Below are 20,685 nucleotides of genomic sequence, written 5' to 3' on the forward strand. Positions count from 1 at the left end.
CAATACGCAAAAAAAAGTCATAAAATTCATTAACACTCACCCTCTAATACGTAGGTAGATGCTCAAGCATTATTGAATTTGTATGTAATACAAAGAATACAAAGTAATATACCAATGTATGACTCGTTACTCGTGACCTCTCGGACAGAGAGAGAGAGAGAGAGAGAGAGAGAGAGAGAGAAAAAGAGAAATAAATTACACATCGAAATTATTCATTTTTCTTTTTAGTACGGTAAACATTTTCGAGGTCGAATATTGCGGGCGTATAATATCTTCTGACCAAAGATTACGTAACTATGATCGATCGACTGCGTCCTCACCGTCCTTCCGTAAAGTGGAAAAGAAGCATCGCGTGCCTTTAGGAGCCAATATTTCAAGAACAGTCTGTAATTCAGAGGTCGCTAACGGCAATGCACCTTAAGCGATCTGTTTTAAGAGTCTGCGGATATTTCTCAATCTATTCGCGCGATTTTCTTTAAAGCTCTTTCAATTTAGCACTGAAGGGAGTTATTCCGCGCCTTTTAACATTGAGTATCTCTCCGTTGAAAAGGAAATTCCAGCGGAAAAAAATGAATGTCGCACAGTCGAATTGAAAGAGAGACATTACGAATCCTCTAACGAATTCAAACGTTTCATTTTAGCTTTTTATGAACGCATTTATTTCGCATATCTATGACTTTTTTATCGCATTGTACTTATTTCGAGAGACATGCATCGTTAAATCTTTCTGGTTTACCGCGACACGAAATAGTCCGCGCGGGTGCTAAACAAAAATTGTAGCATCTCGGTAAATAAAGAGAGTACTTTCACGGAAACCGGCGAAGTGAGACGCCGGGTACATCTACAAGAGTTGTGGTGTTCCACTCCAACGGACTACGTCGCAAAAGATACTTGTTCTCTTCGAGCAACGCGCTGCGGGAGAGCATTCTGAAAGCATGTGCGAGCGCGAAAATACGTCGTGCATAAAGTAAAGACGGAAATTTATATCTACATACAAATTTTTTTTTTATAACGCGCCAACGAGGAGCACAGCGAATAACGTAGTAGCTAACTCGATCACTTACAATAAGTTTAAAACGTTGTGGTCGACGTCGTCTTAAACGCGTTTGCACGAACTCAACGTTCGTAAAACACAACGCTTTGCAGCAAATATTTTGTATATTTGCGCGCACGGATGTTCCACTGAAATATCTGCATATGTGCGCGAAACGCAACACTTTTCTGTTGAGTTGCCGAGCGTGCGAACGGCAATAATCGTATCCAGAGCGCACAATAAGTGCGCGCGCTCGTATTCGCCGCCCTTCGTATTTTTTGCCATCCTATATTCGTTTCAGTCGATATTTGTGGTGCCTGTTTTTTCTTTTTTATTTTTTATTTTTTTTTTTTCGCGAATATCATGTTCGTCAAAGAAACGTTTCGCGGATTTTATATGGAATCCCAAATAATGGACAGTACAACCAAATATTGTTGTTGAAATTGTACGAAATGGCTCTAGCTATTCTTGCTATTGTTAATCTCCGATGTGTTCTGTAATGCTTTTTGCACATTATATTTTATAATATACAATGTTTTCACCGCAAAAAGTCATGGTAGATATTTTTTTCAATTCAAAAACTAATACATTTTTTTTTATTATCTCCACTGTAGCGCGAAGAGGTTTTTCTAGCGGATATTTCGCAAATGTCTCAATATATCACCGTGTAGCGATGCAGACGCGCATAACACTCTTTTATGATATATTACACATGTTCGAATTGGACATATCTCAACTCCCATCTCGCATCATCGTACGTATCTTTCTCGTAATGCGTTTTCGATTCTTGATCGCATCGATAGCGTTGACGAAATATATTTGGATCGGTTCGCCTCGACCCCCCATCCGATCGAGAGCTGTGAAAGAATATTTTGTCGGAGCTCGCGATTCTGAAAACACCATTTCGGTGGCGCGGCACGCGCTCAGGGCAAAGGGATATTTGCAATCACGGTAGTCCGTTCGCGATAACGTAACCTCCGGCACGGATTGAGCCTGCGCTAAATGCGATGCGGCTTGCTCAGCGGAGAATTTTCCGCGCGAACGTTCATCTCCCTCGCGTTTTGTTATAACGGAATAACGTGCGCAAGACCAACGACGGTACCGACATTAATCCACGTCTGACCTATCGGGAATGCGAAATCCAGCAAAGGATAACAGCATCCGAGGGTCTTACCAGGTCTTCACCGTATGCAAACACCGGTATATCATACTTGGCAGCTCACTACGTCATGCAGGACTGAGATGTCTCGTACCTTGGGATTTCTACACACAAGTCTAACCGCATCAATACCGGTATTAATTGATATCATCGCAGCTGTCAGTTTTCTGTGACAGAGATTATATGTTAAAGACAAATTAAAGCATATATATATATATATATATATATATATATATATACTTTTACACTGTACATATGTTAACAAATAAGTTTCGATGAACTGCAATTAAAGCAAACGATTAAATATACATATATGTATGTACGTAAATTTGGTGCATAGACCTCTGTCGTACGAATAACTTCGTATATATTGATCGTTTATGTTACCGACAAGAATAATATCGTTGTTATTACACTAGGTTCGTTATATTAGTCTTACAAATGTTGATTTTATTTTATTATTAATATATATATATATATATATATATATATATATATATATATATATAAGAATTTAGTTTTGACTATAATTACATGAGAATTAAATATCGAATACATAAAACATTTTATAATAATTGAATAGTCGGTATTTACATAGTTCTCTCTTTTATTGCCAATATGATTATACTATAAAATAATTATTACAGCGTATCTTAGATTCTTATTTCTTAAAAAATAATTATATTTTTGTTTTATACGATTACATTAATAAGCATGGATTTATAATTATTTATTAATTGTATTTCTCTCTCTAAAATTATATATATTGCATTAAACATTGAATATCGGAAATGTTGTGAAAGACTTGATATACGCAAGGATCGTTAACAAATTCAGACGATTTATGATGAGCCTTAAAGGAGATTAAAAAAGATCAAATGGAACGGTTAGATCTGATGAGATTGCCTTAAAACTCGCGAGTGACAGCTGTAATGTTTAATAGTGTAAAGAGATATTACACGAGAGTGGCTGAGACCGCTAATCGATAGGTTCCAGATCACGAGACCATTCCCGGATAAAAAAAAAAAAAATCGGGAAACATCTGCTACTGGCATTATAGCAGCAAACTGGACTTGTCAACGCAATTCCCATCGTCATTTTGTTGCGTTCACCGGTGAATAACGGATTCACTAACGCGCGCGCGAAATGTCCTCCATTGGATACATTTTATTTTTATTCGACGGGAGAGAGAATGACACATCACAGCTTTTCTCCTATTTTATCGCTATTTGTCCTCTCGAACGAATCGGATATTTATTTTTATAATATAATAAAGGAACATACACTCTCAGAAGTTACACGCGTGGAACTAGGTCATAAATCGATTGATCATGCTTCGAAAAAGGAAGAGAAGAGGAACGTGTCTTGAAAGGAAGAGGGAACATCGTAGTCGACGAATCTTTCGTGCGACGTTTGGCCGTGCATTACGTAGGCGTTGTAAGAATACTGCGTCAGCGAAATAAATGCAATTAAGCGTCCACGAAAGTCAAGACTCAGGACTAACGTCGCTCAGGCAGTGCAAGAGACAGGAAAAAAAAAAGTAGGAGCTCTCTTCCTTTCCGCGATCGGAAATGCAATGCCTTTAAAACCGGACGAGAGGCCACTCGGATTATCGATTAAACGACAGGATGTCGTTCTCGTATGTATACCTCGTGTGTGTGTGTGTGTGTACGACGACGTCTAGCCGGAGAATAAATATTGAGCAATCACCGGGAGTCGCAAAACGCGACGCTCCTTTCATCTCTTCGTCCCCTTCTTGCGTTCAGCTTTTATCCTTTTTTAGTGCATTAACCCTTTCATACGTACCGTCACGATGAAGAAATGCTCTTCCTCTTCGCTCGTACAAAATATACAAAATAAATATTTTAGAATCATTCAGTTTGATGAGATAAATTATTTAGTCTTGTTTGCGAAGCGAAAATACGAATAAACGAATGAATCATCTACCATAATGTAGAGAAAGAGAAAATTCCAATTTTTTTTTAAATAAAAATTTTAGATCTTTGTTTCAAGAGATATACAAGAAGTCGGTTTTGCAAAGACGAACATAAAAAGGCGCCGTCAAAGAAAATAGAATCGAAGTATCGTAAAATCAGATTTTGCGAGAAAAACGTTTTACGATCGTCGACACACAATCTAATTAGACTTTAGTTAATATTGTTATACGATGAAAAAACTTCCGCTCTAGTAGAAGTGAGACAATATATTTTCTTTTTACTTCCTTCTGTATCTCGTTCGTTATGTTACGAGCTATTGCGGGACTTTATGTCACGTCTTTGTTCAGTGTTCGTACGATGCATCTTTCTGGATAGAAAAAAAGCGATCGTTATCGAAGAAAGCGCAGTGACCAATTCATTGATCTCGGGATCTTCGATGGAACTAAGTGGAAGAACGTTTACTGTGGTTCTCAACCACAAGGATTTCTCCTTTTCCGTTTTCAATCACTATATTATATCTCAACCATATGTAAATGACTGAGATCATGAAAAATAAGTCTTTAGTCTTAACGGAAATTTATTGCAAATTTTTATATCTTAAAATTATTATTTGCATGCGAGCACTTTTAAAAGATGATTAGATTTTATGTGTAAAATTTATATTCCTTTTTAAGCTTTTTGTGCTTTTATTAGCTGATGTTTTAAAAATATTATTCTGCATTCACGGGGTATATAAAAATTCCACTATATTGACGTTATAAAAGTCAAATTTTATCAAATACCTTTTTTCAATCAAATATTTGCAATAAATTCTTTTACGTTAAAAACACGTTAAAAATTTTTATAAAGAATTAAAAGAGGGAGAGAAAAGAAAATTAACTTTCTCTAATGATAATAATATTTAATGTCTCTAAAAACCTACACGAAGACACAGAAGACATTAAAACGTATTAGTTTTTTTATCTATTATTATTTCTACTTTTATATTTTCAATGGCGTTAAGTCTGACTCTTCTAATTATATGTGATGTATTGTCCTCGCAAATAATGTAACTTTAGTCATGGTGAGAACCCGAGCAAACGGAGAAGATAAACGACTCGATGTACTATAAAAGAATCAACAGCGGCGCGGTCGATGCCGAAAGCCCGAGAGAGAATTGAAGAAGTAGGGAGATGGGTGAAAGAAGTAATAGAAAGAGGAAGGAAAGTGGAAGGACCAGCCAAGAGAGAGAGAGAAGAAAGGGCGCGATTCCAGGTCATGCATCGCGAAATGCATCGAAGCACATCCGGACGAGTCGATACTGACTCGCATCGATTTCGTGCGAGCTTATCTCGTCGATAACGGAACTCGCCGGGCCGGGACTTTCCATACTTGTTCGCGCCATGTGTGAGTGGGATAAAAAAAAAGAAAGAAAAAAAGTCCGTGGCCCAGTGCACCATATGCGCGCACCTGGTGAAATGTTTCATCGCCCTGGTGCGATGGAAATCGCGAAATTGAACGACGGGCGGATCCTACGCTGCTGACGAGTGACACTGGTTTTGATCGATCACTATGCCGCGTACGATTGGCGCAACAGGCAATTAATAATTCATCGTTTTTCCTACAGATACGGGTATCGCTCCGTCCAGCATTTTTTGACAGAATTACCGCGATTGTGTATTAAAAATTTCACTTTTCAATCATTCATTAAGTATGCGAATTTATCGTTTCCCTGTTATTGTTAATGTAGTTTTTTTTTATCGTTATAAACTTCGCTAAGCGAATATCTTTATACGGTACAAGCATATAAAGAAATTAAATAAACGCTTTCACCGTTTACATACGAGCGAATATAGAAATGGATTGTAAAAAAGCATTTATTTCGGGTAAAAAAACGAATGTTAAGTATATGCGATAATTTATTATAACTGATAAGAGGAATATTTAATATCAAATATGGCATTCTCTTTGTTAATGATTGAATTCAAAATACATATTACAAAAAATAATTTGTGAAAATATATTGTGAATAAAGAGAGGAAATAGTAACAATAGGCAGATAGTCTGAGCGAGATGAAAGTAGTTATAGAACACGTAACATGATTTTATTTGAGAGAGTCCCTGATCTCTCCCGCATAAAAGAACTCGACGACTCTTCTAGCGGACATTGACCTCCATAGACGGGACGCGGTCTCCTTATCAATTGTATCATTATAAAGTTAACGATCTTGCTAACAACGGCCGATCCGTTTTGAGAGACTTCTATAACAGGGTCTTTGTCCGAGCGTACTCGCTTGTAACATTCGATTTCCCGAGGGCCGGAAATCACTATTGTCATTCAAAGATCTTCCTCCCGGGTGTGGTGCTTCAAGATATAATCAATTTTAAATTGTAATCAATGGCGCCTTTCACAATGTTTGCCTCTGTTCGCGAAACGATTTTGAGTTTTTCGAAAAAAGTTGTTCGCGATTTTTCGAATAACAGTGTTGGAGATAAATATGTTTACTGTTATTATTATCGTTACTACTGTATCCGAAAATTCAAGAAAAATATTTAAAACATTTTAACATCTTTATATTGTCCGATATTAACTGACGTTATTTTCTAATTGGTTAACGCAGAATATGACACCATTTATTCGTCGAGATTAAGTTGACTCCGCTAATAATATTTACCTGAATGTACTCGTCGAGAGTGAAAATGTGAATAATGAAGAAAAGTTGACTCTTGCGCATTCCACTGAACGCAAAATCTTTCTCGACGCTTGCAAAATCTTTCTCAAAGATCGCAGCCCGTAGTCACGTCGCTCTACAATAATAGAATCTCGTAAAAACGTAAACTCACTTTCACGGTTACGAGCCTGAGACACGAACTTGCCTCGAGTACAGACGTGAGGCAAACTATTTTCGAAACTATACGGTGACCCGAACCCGCGGTACAGCTGCTTCGTGTTTCGCAAATCCTCACGGCTAATTTGCACGCCTTGCTTTTCTCATTTCCGCTAATCGACGCGATGGCGCGGCGATAATTGCTCGGCAGTTTTGTAATAACAATGCCCGTCGAACTTTCTGCATGAAATGTAGATTTGATCGTTTCGCCGTATCGTAAAAGTCGATTTCAATTGACCCTCGAATATAAGAGCTCAGGAAAGATCTCCGCGAGTTGAGATAAGCGATATTGAATCCTCAATAGCAATATCTTCTCGTAATAATCAGTTATGATGAGCTATTGCTGGCGAAGAATCCGGAAATAATATAACTTCTCCTTGATTTTGATAATTGTTGTTCTATGCCGATGATGTTTAGCGCGATGATTAAGCCAAACTTCTGTAGAATACTTTCAAGTTACGGAACAATGATTATTTAATAAACTTTACGAAATAAACTGCATAAGGCGAATAATTTAAATTTTTTCCACAAAAATTCTATTTTATAAGAAATGATAAAAAAACATTCATCAAAAGTTCAAAATTAGAGGATCGAACGCTGGACAAAAGTTAATATTATGAAGAGAGATTATTCATTCAACTTCTCTTAATATTAATGAAAATATCCGTTTTCTTCTTGTTTCTTATTTTTTATTTTTATTCTTTATTTTAATCATTCAAACTTTATTCCTTCTTTCTTAACGAGCTCTTGACACACATCGTGTCGTGTCGCGTCGATCCGCCTAGAAAATCCGAGAATAAAGACTGAGTAGTGAATTTTATTTTTCTAGGTTTCTCATCTCTTTTCTTGTCTCTAGTATTCAAGAGCTTTCTTACATTTGGGAATTTCAACAATCCGCCTACGTATTTTCCGCGACGCGATGATGTTTATTCGACGATAGCGTTTTCACCGCGTAAATTACATTTTGCAATGGTAGTGCATGCGATTACGCAATGTCGATGTTGCTATGGCATATTCGACCATTGTTATGTTATTTCGAGAGGAATCGAGTGCGACTCGGCAACGACAACGCGTCTTTCTCACATCGCCCTCTCGCTTATGTTTGCCCGCGTGCCTCGTGTTCGCCAGAGGATGCATGTCAGAATAGTAGCATTCCGTAGATGCACGCGACGGGTGAATGTACACGTGTCACCTCGCGTGAGAAACGTCGAAACTGTTTCCCGGGTACGTGACTCCTCGGCTCGACCTGCGAACTCGTCAGGATCTCCCGCCTCTCGTCTCTCTCTCTCTCTCTCGAATAAACGTGATTCTTTGACAGCGCGCCGGGAAGAAAAACGAGAACCGATCTTCAAGGATTCATAATGCGAAAGACGGATTTATACTCTGCGAAGATTCGCTTTGATCGATTTGTGACGAGCGAGATACGAATCTTTAATCCGAATTTACTATCGCGCAACGGCTGATGGAAAAGTCGACGATGCTATCGACTATGCTATGTTGAGTTGAGTTTCTCGACACAGCTGCGAGGATATAATACCACGGGCGTAGCAAGAAATGCTGCGGCGCTAAGTAAGAGGACCGGAGTAACGAGATATCCATTTTCCACGTTGGAACTTATAATCTAAAAAAAAACTTGTTTCCATTTGTTGATAGCGCATCGATATACTTGTTAAAGCAGGTCGCATTAGATCGGAAAACGCAAGGCGGCAATATCTAAGAGGCAAGTTAGATCTGCTAGATTTATTTCGTACTTTGCGAAAAGAAGATTTGGATCATATAATAGTCAATATATATTTAAAAATTTTTTAAAAATATATTTAATTAAATATTTAATTAAAATATATAAATATTTAATTAAATATATTTTAGTTTTTTTAAACGGATTTTTTATGGATTTTATGGTAATTAATAATTTGGAATATCGCGCATCATTCTAGACACCCCGTCGCGTTATTTGAGATTTTTTGCATCGTCTATAGGATATGGTGATGGTTCTAAGTTGTAAGTACTTTGCGAGAGCACGTACTCGCCGGTATTCCTTGTCGAATTAAATATTTAAGCGACCGGAGTGCTGAATGTCTGAGCACCGCATCTTTTTGCGGAGTAGAAATGTACGTTCACATAGACTGTAAACATAGAGTGCCTCACTGTCGCAAGATTTTAACTTGATTCTGTATGATAAGTATTACGTCACGATCAACGGAAAATGGAGAGATGAAGAACACGCTTTTTATTTTAAGACAATTGAATAGACTTGTTAACTTCTTTCAGTATCAGCAGCTGTCCGTAGTTAGTTTCGATATTCGATCAAAACAACGAACAAATTTTACGTAATTTAGGGAACGCAGATCACGGATATGTCACTTGAAGTTATACAATGCCTGCAGTTTACATATCTTGATTGCAGCTTTGTTTGCTTTGATAATCATCACACGAGTACGAGAATAATCCGTGCTCGTGTGATGGCTAATCGTTGATATCGTTGATTGCATGAAAACGAGAATCGTTTGGAGAAATAATTATTTGCCATAAATATTAACATAGACATTAATATCATATCGCAGAGCGTCTTAAAAGCATCAGGTGCGCTTGTTAAGTAAATTCACGAAGTTAACGTTCTGCAAAGTCTTCTCTCACCTCTTATCTACGTTTGATCTTAAATTATTTGCGTCTCTAGCGTGTGCCGATATATGAATGTCTGCCTATGTGTATATCTGGCTGCGTGTGCGTGCGTGCATACATATTTGAAAGTGCGGAAGATTACGGGAATTCCCGGAATTAGACACCACCGGCGCAGCAGGATAGGCGCGATGTACCGCAGCTTCCCCAGCTCTGCGCTCTGCATACGCAATTGAGCGGTAAGAAGAGTTATGGCGCCCTCCGGAGAGCCCCCTTGAATAGAGAAAAGAAATGACGAGGGAAAGATCCCGCGTGGATACGCGCGAGTTCTCCTTATATACGTGCCGCACCGAATATCACCCTCAAATTTTATCCATATAAGTGAGCGTACGGTGAGCGGCCACGAATGGATTACCCTACTAGATTCCCCGCATGTGCGCCACACGCATTATTCTCAACATGGATTTATTTATACTCACGAGTGCGCACACGTAGATAGAAGATACGCGCCGCTTCTCCCTGGAAAATGCGGCCGATTCACGCGCGGTATCAATCACGGAACGCATTTGCAATTGAAATTATTCGCTCGGTGCGATCGCACGAACGCTCCCCTTTCGGTAAAAAACTGGAATTTCGATCGGTCATCTCGCGCAGCGATAAAAATTAAATAGTTCGGTGCCGACGTGGCGCGAGAGGCGATCCGCGGAATACAAAACGAGCGGAATGTCGTTTGTTTCACTCAACGAGACAAATAATCTCGCTCGACGGTTATCGAGAGCGCGCGACCCACTTTGCGACCCAGACTTATCAAATCGTGCTAACAAGTCGAATATAGGACAGCTGCCTGAATTCACGGGAGCTGCAAATTCGGCAAACATCGCGTCCCCACTCGGCGTATTCCGCCGCGAAATTTTTCGCTCGTCATGCTTATCCGCGGATTTATAAAGCAAACGGTGCATTCTCTCTCTCTCTCTCTCCCCTTGCCGCGCATCTGGGTTAGATCCTGAGACTTTGCGAGATTTCGCTCCCGCATATGGCGACATATGGCTTTCGCAATCTTCGTACAACTTATCCTATTTCGGGCAATCTCTTCTCCCTCCCCCCTCCCCCGCCTGACCAGCGATATTTCAGAACGAAATTTTTGCACGGAACGAATTCTCTTTCTCGCGCTCGATCGCGCCACTCGTTTTCGCGCGATAAGTTATGAATGCAATATCATGAATAATATTCGTTGCGGGTCTGAAACAGCGGAAAGTCTTGAATATATATCTGCCAGCACGCAAATCGTATTTCAGCGGATTTATATACATGTTTTCCTTTGACTTTTTTGGAACGCGAGACGTTCATTCGTGGTAAGCTCTAATTAAATTAATGAAGCACGCTATCCGATATAGATAATGGATCCGAAGGAAATATTTATTAAAAAAAAAAAAAAAAAGTGCATGTAATTTATATTAATTTTTTTCACATCTGTAGATATGATATCCGAGAGAACTGAAAGTTTAAAATACGAAACGATATTCAATGATTGGACGGCGATTACAGTACGCCGAGTCTTCGGCTCCGACAGTTTCCAGTTCGGTAAAAACATCACGGTTGACCGAGGCTTGCGTTAAAACGAAACGCGTTCGAAAGGAATATCTACTTATCGTTCAATGGAATAGGGGGCGGGGGAGAGGGGAGGGGGAGAGATCTGCAGCCGACAGTGACGAATTTCGTCGTCGAATATTAATCCCCTTCGACTTATCGGCACGGTTATTTTCCGCTCTGAGGCCGGGCAGCCTCGTTACCTCTGAAATATCGATACCAGAGCATGCGGCTCTCTGTTCAGGCTGCGCGATCGAGGGGTTTTTCCGCAAGAAAGCGAACAAAAGAAAAAAAAGAGAGAGAGAGAGAAGAAACGCCGCGGAAAAGACGCGCGGCAAGCGAAGCCAGCGCATTAATGGATGCCTCGAGGCGTCGCGACGTCTCACGCCTGCAGCGAACACGTCGCGGATGAATAATAGTTCTACCACTTAATCGACACTCCACCAGCCATTTTTCGTTTATTCATACACGCTTCTGCGATTTACATCTTTCGGGAATCCTAACGGAAAGTTTCGTAGCTTTTAAATAACTATCAGCCATGTATGACTAACAAGTGATGTTTACCATATTTCATAACGCGATACGATTTTTCACTCCCCGTGATGTTTTTCATGAATAATAATTCTACCACATAAAGTGACGGGAACTACTTGGAGAGACATCGTAAATTTAATCTCTGTACGATATCTTACACGTGAGAAATTAAGAAAAGAGCGGAGGAAAGTTTTGTAAATTTTAAATCAGTGCTATAGAGTATGCTACGAGTATTTCGGAAACTTAATTGATCATTCGCCAAGAACGAAACTGTCGATTCTTCGTATTTCGATTGCCTGCATGCCTGCCGCATGTCCGTCTGGCTGGCTGGCGGTTCCGTCACGCTTTAACGGGGACGGAATTATTCATGTCACGTAGCTCGCGCTTTATACGCTATTGACTGCGTGGTACCCCGTCACTTCGAATAAAAAAAAAAGGAAAGTACACTGCACGATCGAAAAAAGGAACAGTACGAGCGGCAAGCCGCATCTTTAAGCCCGTTAAAGCGTTATAAATCCACCGAGCAATTCAAATCTTCACGTTGTTTCACACACCGAGAGCAGAATAAAGCGTTTAAAATCACATGATTAGAAATAATGAATAAATTGATTATATGACGCTGAAAGACGGATTGAAAAAAATCCGTTACGCACAGGTCGAATGGACAAAGATATACGGCTGTCAAGTGACTAGCAATTCGTGAAAAGCAAATATCGATACGAGTTCGTTACGCAATATGTATTCACCGAAATCCCTTGTTTAATCGTCGCGTTATTTATTGCGAACTGCGAGATCCGATAATCATGTTGTCATAGCGACAAATCGTTCGTTCCGATAGCCTTGAAATCGCCCAGTTTATGCCAGATATTTCATGCTGAATCGCTTCGAACAATCGCGTCATTTCGAAACAATTGTTTCAACGTCGATTTTTATCCGTCCATTTCAATGAATTTTACTCGTCAGTTAGATTATATATTGCAAGTCGCATTAACCAACGTCCGCAACGAGTTATTTAATGTTAGGCATTGTAACAATAATGCTGAACGTTACAGTATGAAGCACAATAGCTTCCCCCCCGGGAACGAGATTGTTCGCGCTGACTATGAAAAGGGATTACACATTATATTTCGAAACTCTGGATTTCGCATAGCACATTCTCTGTGCGCGTCAACTAATTACAATGTATTTAGTTGCTCAAGGTATGGCAAAATCATCACATTCTCTTTTGCGACTGTCTGAGCTAAACGTTAATGATGGTTTAGAACTCGAGCGGTAAGGTTTTTTAATTTGCAAGATGCGTGATGGAAAATCAAGGAATTTTATGCAATTATACGTTGAGAGTGTTGTTAGATAATGAATTTTCATGTAATTAATCTCGAGCGCAAACTTTAGTTTATAATAGAAATTTATTATTTAAACTTACGAGAATTTAATTATTATTTTATCTGTGTCGGAAGAAAGATTTTTAATACGGATAATGCGCCGTACAAATTTTTACATGAAATAACTCGAGTCTATATTTGTCAAAGAATTCGTAATTAGTAGAAAGTGCAATGCTCTTGGGGCAGTCTCTGCGCAGTGAACAAGTAATACAAAGTTTCCAAGAATGAACTCGGAAGTGTGAGAATTTCCAGAACGAGATACCGCCATACGCTGTCGCGTTGTGACTCCTTCAACCTCTTCTATCTAATACACGACATTCTTGGAAACGACGTACGGATAATGTCTGACAAAAAAGAATATAATAAAAGAAAAAACTTTTTTATTTGCAGAAAAGAAATAGGTCATTTTGTTTGTATTTTCTTTTTTTTATTTAGAATAATTTTATAAGTATTTTAACAATTATTCTCGTTGGCAAATATATTCAATATTGTTTGCAGTAAACAAATCGGTCTTGATGATCTGAATGATTTGAATAATGAACGATCTTTAGGATGTTACCGATTATCGGACGAATTGGAGATATTTCTATAAAAAGAAATATAAATTAAGAAATGTAAATTAAAAGAAATATAAAGTCGCTTTTATCGCATTGAGTTAAATCGGATACAGCAATTACAGCAATTGCGCGAAAGAGCAATTTGATGCATTTATAATAGTGTGTATTCTTATATCGATAATTACTGATGCGAATTTAGTTGTCTATTTTTCTCTGCATTAATTAATTGAGAGAATCGTCGATAAGAAATAGGGCAACTATTAAATCTATCGTACATGATATTTAGAAAATAAGAAACAATATATTTTTTTGTTCTTATAAAAATAACTCAAAAATTAAAGCTCGGAACATCTGTACCCAGAGATCTCTTTCTTCCGTTACACAAATTACTGTCGACTTTGCATTTCGTCGTAATAATGTCTCCCGAGATTCTTTAATACCTTGTAAGGAACGTTACGCAATTCTCCCTAACCTTTAATCTTGTCGCGACCTTCCGTGTCTCTTAAAACTTTGGTTTTAATTAAAGTTTGTTCTATCTATTACTTGCTTGTTTGAACTATTGCAGACTTACTTTCATTTCCGCTCCGTTGTCGCTGCTAAATTCTTCAACTGTCATGCGTATTTTTTTTTCAATTGCGCATATGCGAGGGTTAATTTTTTTTATATCTCTTTCGGAACATTTTGCAAAAAATGTCTTTCCGCATTTATGAAGTGAATTATAATTTGCATGTACTTGTAAATTGAATTACAATTTCCAAAGCCAATTCGTGCCTTGGTGCGGCAATCGAATCGATCTAATTGTAAGCTCCATTCGACGTAATCATCGATCGACAGTTTATTTATTTCTGTTGATTCGCATTTCTATTTGTTAAAAAATATTTTTGTTACATCGATGTTAGAACGATCTATTATTAACGATTATATTTGTCCATGCAATTTTACGTTAAATTCGAACATCATTGATTCTGATTCGGCGGTAATTTTTTATAAAATTCATATGTCACGATATTACAGAAACGAAAAATCGATCTGTGAAATCGTAGAACAAACTTGTAACGCACATCTCGACGAGTGTAAAAAATTGAGAATGTGTATCTTTAAAATAAAAACGAAATACCAAACACACACACGCGCGGAAAGAAACTAGGTCACAATGCAGTTTACGCTTGTACGATGAAATTCGCACGCAAAATGCAATGTATCTTTATTTTAACCGACGAAGCACGTACGTAAACTTTGTTAACTTTCTTTTTTATATAAAATAATATACTAGTAGTACTCGGAAATACTGTTTAGAGTAAACGAATTGTCATAAATCTCATAATTAATATTCAAAAATAATTAATATCAAAAGTCAATGAATAAAATAGATATTCGCTTCTGCTTACACAATATTACGTTATACATTGCATATAAACGTTCTTTTCTTTTTATAGAGATCTCTCTTTACTAGTATAAAATAATGACATTTGAATCGAAATGACGGGTGAGAGGCAAAAAAAAAAGAAAGGAAATATATGAGCGCGATAATCGTCGAGAATTGTCGTCGTTGTGGCAGCTAGTGGCATATGCAACAAGAATTACGTATGGCCGATAGGCTAGTCGCATTTATAAACGCCGAGCATCGTGTAATGAAAAAAGAGGATGGAGTTGCGCTCGTACGAGCGGAAAGGAGCGCGCAAAATGAACCATGAAATTAACGAATGGTCCCGAACTCATATCCGCGCGTTCCATTTTGCCGGCCAATTAATTATTTAAAACGCCCGCGCCTGGAAACACAACACACGGTCCTGTTGATGCCCATATTAACGCTTGCAAGATGGATGACAGAAAATACTCCCCGCCAAGTTTCGCGTTCAACCCCTCTTTTCATGAACGCCAGCATCATGCTCATCCGGAAATGTATGCACAGTCGAGTGATATATATGCGAAGTATCTCTTTGCACGTGTTCTTTCATTTATTATATTTTAATTATTATTTAATTAATTTAATTAATTAATTTTAAGTAATATATAATTAATTTTACCTACGATATTTTATTAAATTTTTCGCTTTTAATGCAAAAAGAGATGATGTGTATCCGCATGTTTTTGTAAAAATATTTTGATATTATATTCGTTAGCCTATTTTCAACATGATTAAAATAAATATATCTTTAGACAATGAAATATATATTTCTTATTTACCAGAATTTAGAAATACCAAATATATTAAACGGTTGAAAATTTCACTTAACAATTAATAATGCGAATTAATTGGTCATTATGAGCGTATTTGTTGCAAAAATAAAAAGGGAGAAATTTTACTTTCTGACTTATCTTTATGGAATTATCAAGTCATAATGATGGCCCTATATTTGCCTTTGCGGTAAGCGGAGAATATTTGCTTGGGTACTCATATAAATGAAAGGAGGTCCGGGTGTGTGATACTGAATAGGCGTAATTAATGAAAATTACAGACTTCAGAGTAATAACCGTCAAAGCTTTTGGCCGCCATTTGGTTTGCTACTCTCAGTTGCATTGAACGTGTTCAAGCATGGAACGCTGCCTAATCCATCGTGTGTCTTTGCGCTTGCTAATAGTAGTTGTAATATACATCTTTAGAGATATTACACTCTTCGGCGTTTTTAATCGCAAACAATTATAATGCATCAATATCTGCACATTCGTTCCTGCAAAATACCTATCTAGAAAAGCGAAGGCATCTATATAACAGCATTATATATATATATATATATATATATATGACGTATATATGTATGTAGCAAGTGGAATATTCAATAGCCAAAAAATATATTTATACATGAATTAATGTCATTTGCTGTAACACATAATAACATCCAATTAGAGAGGAAAATCGGAAATTCGATATACATGTATGATTTCGAGGACTATTCCATCATACAGGTCACGAAATTAATGCAATATTACTACGCAATTATGCAATATATAACGCATCTGTATTACTTGCAAATAATGTATTTGACTATAGACTCAATGGACCATTACCGAGGCGTTTCTGTGATTGAATGAAACATCAATTATTATTAACACGGAGGAACTACGTTTCGTCTCTCGTAAAATAGATCAGACAGCATTTCATGCCTAATACCGTGTCTATTGCTTTTGAATAACAGCATATATAGAGATACGATCTGAAAGGTGCTAATTAGATGGGCGCGCAGTTGCATCCTTGTCGGAAAATCGATGTTAAAATACAGAATATTCTATTTTTGACTAAACAAAAAGTTCCACTGCACAGTATGGTTTCATTCAACTATTGTTGTATATAGAATCGATCATCCCGAGTGAAGTGATTGTCATTTTACTAACGATATGATATCCAATCTCGACATTTTCGGCGCACATACATCGTGCTTATTCACGATATCTGTTTGCGCGAATAACCCGTTGTTAACTCGAACAATAATAATTTGCCGAATAACGGAACTGTAAACTGTAACATAACCGAAACCTTTTTGCGAAATCGCGGAAATATATGCGACGCATGAACGTGTGCGCGCAAAAAAAATACGATGGTGCAGGGAAAAACTGCCGTGAGGGAATATAGACGTAAAAGCGGAGCTCGCTACAATGATATGTAGATGTCGTCGGTAATCCGGTGGGAAATGAAATAGAGAACCAGTAATTAGAATATTTAATCTACTCGCAAATGCACGGGAATGGATGCGTTTGTGTGCGTATTGTATTCCGTCTTACGATCTTTTGTATCTTGCCCGCGTCGTATGTGCGAAAATAAAGATCATTTATTCGCGATGAAAAATACACATATTCTGAATTTCATCGCGATATATCGAAAGAAAATTATGTCTATGTGTATTAAATTGATATATTAATATACTAGAGAGACATGCCAAGAATTGACGCAATTTATGAAGAAAAATTGATCAAGCCTACAATATTTTTATATGACAGATAATTATTAATTATTGATACGTGAGTAACAGTAATTAATAGTAAGTAAGATAATCGCAAGATTGTAAGATAATTAATAAATGAGAGTTATGTTTTATTTATATGATATCTCTGACATTAGATATATATATATATATAAATTTAATTTATAAAAATGAAACGAATATTGGTTCGCGTGTGTAATAGCTATTGCAGGATTTAAGTATAATTTAAAGAGGATTGGAATAAACCATTAACAGTTTCAGGGTGTTGAACTGCATCGCTAAATAAAAAACTTAATAACAAATGACGAATAGCACGAACACTTTAAAGAGGAACTGAATAGATCAGCTACGTCAAAAGTTAATGAATCTAATATAGAGATTCAGGAATTTGACATTAAATGCAAAGCATTTAATTCTATTTTTTTAAATAGAATTAAAATTTTTATTTTCATGAATTATTGTGTACAGTCACTATATAATTTTCGTGACACAATTACTATAAAAAAATTAATTTGATATAAAATGATATTTATGATTTTGAGATTAAGTTATATTTTACAGAGTAAATCTTTATTCGAACTCATAACTTAACTATTAATTTTATATTTTAAAGGGCTGAAAGTATGTGTGTGCTTTGCGTAATCACATTCATAAATCTCGAAATATATTGGGTTTATTAATTTTTGACTCATCCAGTTCCTCTTTAATGTCTAAATTGTCTAACGTCGTGCATATTTTTTTGGATAATTACATTGCATTATTAATTGACAGTGTTTTTCGAAAAAGCGGTTTTATTATGTTGCAGATATCCAGAAGATATCTCAAATTTTGACTCTGTAGCTTGGTAATAAACATTACAATGAGCCAAGCATTATTTCTGTTAGCGAAGCAATCGTTAATTACATTTAACATCCTCATCGTTGAACCATCGCTGATATAACACATCGTGATACTGTTGGAACATAAATTACTTAATCGAGCGCGCCGATCGTGACAGTTTCCAAGTTCTAAATCTAATATCCAGTTGTAATAACAAATCTAGGTTTGCCGCTATTCGGGATCGTAATAATGAATTAACTAAATTAAGAATAAGGACAAAATTTTCTGTGAAATAAATAACTTGTGTTACATGTGCTTGAAATTATGTTATATATATCTATTATAATAAGATATGTAGAACGAATTCTATCCAAAATTACTTTTAAATTCTAATCTAATATGCAGACAATCAGATTGTTCGAACATGTCATTTTGATTAACGAAATTATTATTAAGAAAACATTATTATTATAAAATTTATTTGTTCGCTTAATGCCATTATAATGTCAATTTAATCAGGAGTCAGTATAAAGGAATTACCTCATTTAAATTAGTGAATTATGTTACGTTAGATTATAAAATTGGGGACAATGAGACTGCTTAATTAAGATTAAAATTAAAGAAGTTTGGAAGAGACTAACAAATGTGCGGGGAAAAAAAGTATTACTGGACGCAGGCGGAAATGTAGGGTGATAAAGGAGAAACTGTAATTGGGAATCGTTTTGTTGGTCGACGAAACCCTTTTCACTGAAAACGTGAATCTTTTCGATTACCGGATTTTCGGCATTGTTCTATCTTTGTCTGTACGAGCGTTTTTCCAGAGTTTTGTCAATTTAAAGTTTCTATCATCCCCCCTCCTCTCTCTCTCTCTCTTTCGTTCTTTCAACTACTATGTCTGCCACTTTTTATTATTAAATTTTTTTTAAACTTCAATTTTTTTCTCACCTCTCATGACTATTTTTCCTTCCCTTACTCATATTTTCTCTCTCTTTTTCGTTTGTTTCTTACATATTTACTACATTATAGCAACAAAATATATCTTTCAGCATTTCTTTGATGCGTTTTTCACGCAATTATTTATATTTCTTATCTCTTTAGCCATTTTTATTTCTTAGCTAAAGAGCTAAGAAACAAAAATCCGTAGGTAAAATCTGGCAATTGACTTTGTTATTTCACTAATGGATTCATTATTACATTTATATGTATAAGCAATGTTTTCTACATCTTTTCTATTTTGTACAGCGCGAGTTATAAACGTAAATTTCATCTAATAATAAGTAAATATATAAATGGCGGCGCTTTTAAAAAATAATTCAACATTTTTTTTTATTTGACAGCACAAGACTGAGTTAAATTAGAATTGGACAGATGTTGTCGCAATTTCTCGTTAGTCAATCCCAAATCCCGACGTTGAAACAGGTCGTTTCGCGGTTGTTACTCGTTAGTTTAGGGAGTAAGGGTCGATTAGCTCGGCCAAAGTCGGAGCTAAGAGCATAAAGCACACTCCTGAGCCACAGTTTGGCCGATTGCTTGCGTCTTCATCCCTCGAACACCTCCCCGTTCGTCGATTCTCTCTCTCTCTCTCTCTCTCTCTCTCTCTCTCTGTCTCGCTTTCCTTTCCTCCTTAGTATCTCTCTCTTCTCTTTGTACAATTCCCCGAAGGACCGAAAGCTACGGCACCACGTTTAAAGGGACGTGACGTTAAATGGGTACACCTAATACCTGCGAGTCTGAATTATACGACAGTCCTTACCGCTCATTTGGTATTCCGCGAGGATAATTTCATCTGAATCCATTAGATGCTCGCGCGGATGAGCGGTGTCGGATCTCTGCTTTTCCTGTCGCGGAAATGTGCAAACGTACGTTGTCGTCGAGCAGAGTAAAAACGTAAGAGAGGTAAACGTATTACTATCCAGGTCAGATCTTCTAAGACATGGTTCACCCGATGTGCACAACACCGACTCATTTCATTGACTCTCTGATTTTTTCTCGGATACTTTCATATCAATCTTCATTGCAATGTGAATCTGCAATCTGGTGATATTTTAACGTTCCACGAAAAAATTTTATCGCGAGAATGCTAGAATTATTCTTTTTCGCAGAACTCGTGTCGGATTTTTATCATCCGGGATTATTTTTAACACATTCACGGCTGATACGATGATTGATTATAACATATTTAATATGATTGATAGCATGCAGCTATTTGATTAGTACAAATTGAAAATTTTTTTTATATGAAACATTCATATCATATTCTGATAAAAGAGC

The 20,685-nt window shown here is 36.9% G+C and overlaps 2 protein-coding genes across 6 annotated transcripts in view; one reads left to right on the forward strand and one right to left on the reverse strand.

Annotated features, from left to right (window-relative positions):
- LOC126849935 (leucine-rich repeat-containing protein 24-like) overlaps positions 1–20,685 on the forward strand; it is a 186,075-nt gene that overhangs the window by 109,412 nt on the left and 55,978 nt on the right. The window lies entirely within an intron of this gene.
- Positions 9,660–20,685, reverse strand: part of LOC126849593 (protein mesh) — an 84,385-nt gene continuing 73,359 nt past the window's right edge. Inside the window, exon 16 of the mRNA XM_050591578.1 lies at positions 9,660–10,672. Coding sequence (XP_050447535.1) covers positions 10,612–10,672 — 61 coding nt within the window. The 3' untranslated portion in view covers positions 9,660–10,611. The remainder of the gene's footprint in view (positions 10,673–20,685) is intronic.

The sequence above is a fragment of the Cataglyphis hispanica genome, chromosome 1 (assembly GCF_021464435.1).
Source record: "Cataglyphis hispanica isolate Lineage 1 chromosome 1, ULB_Chis1_1.0, whole genome shotgun sequence".
Classification (NCBI taxonomy): domain Eukaryota; kingdom Metazoa; phylum Arthropoda; class Insecta; order Hymenoptera; family Formicidae; genus Cataglyphis; species Cataglyphis hispanica.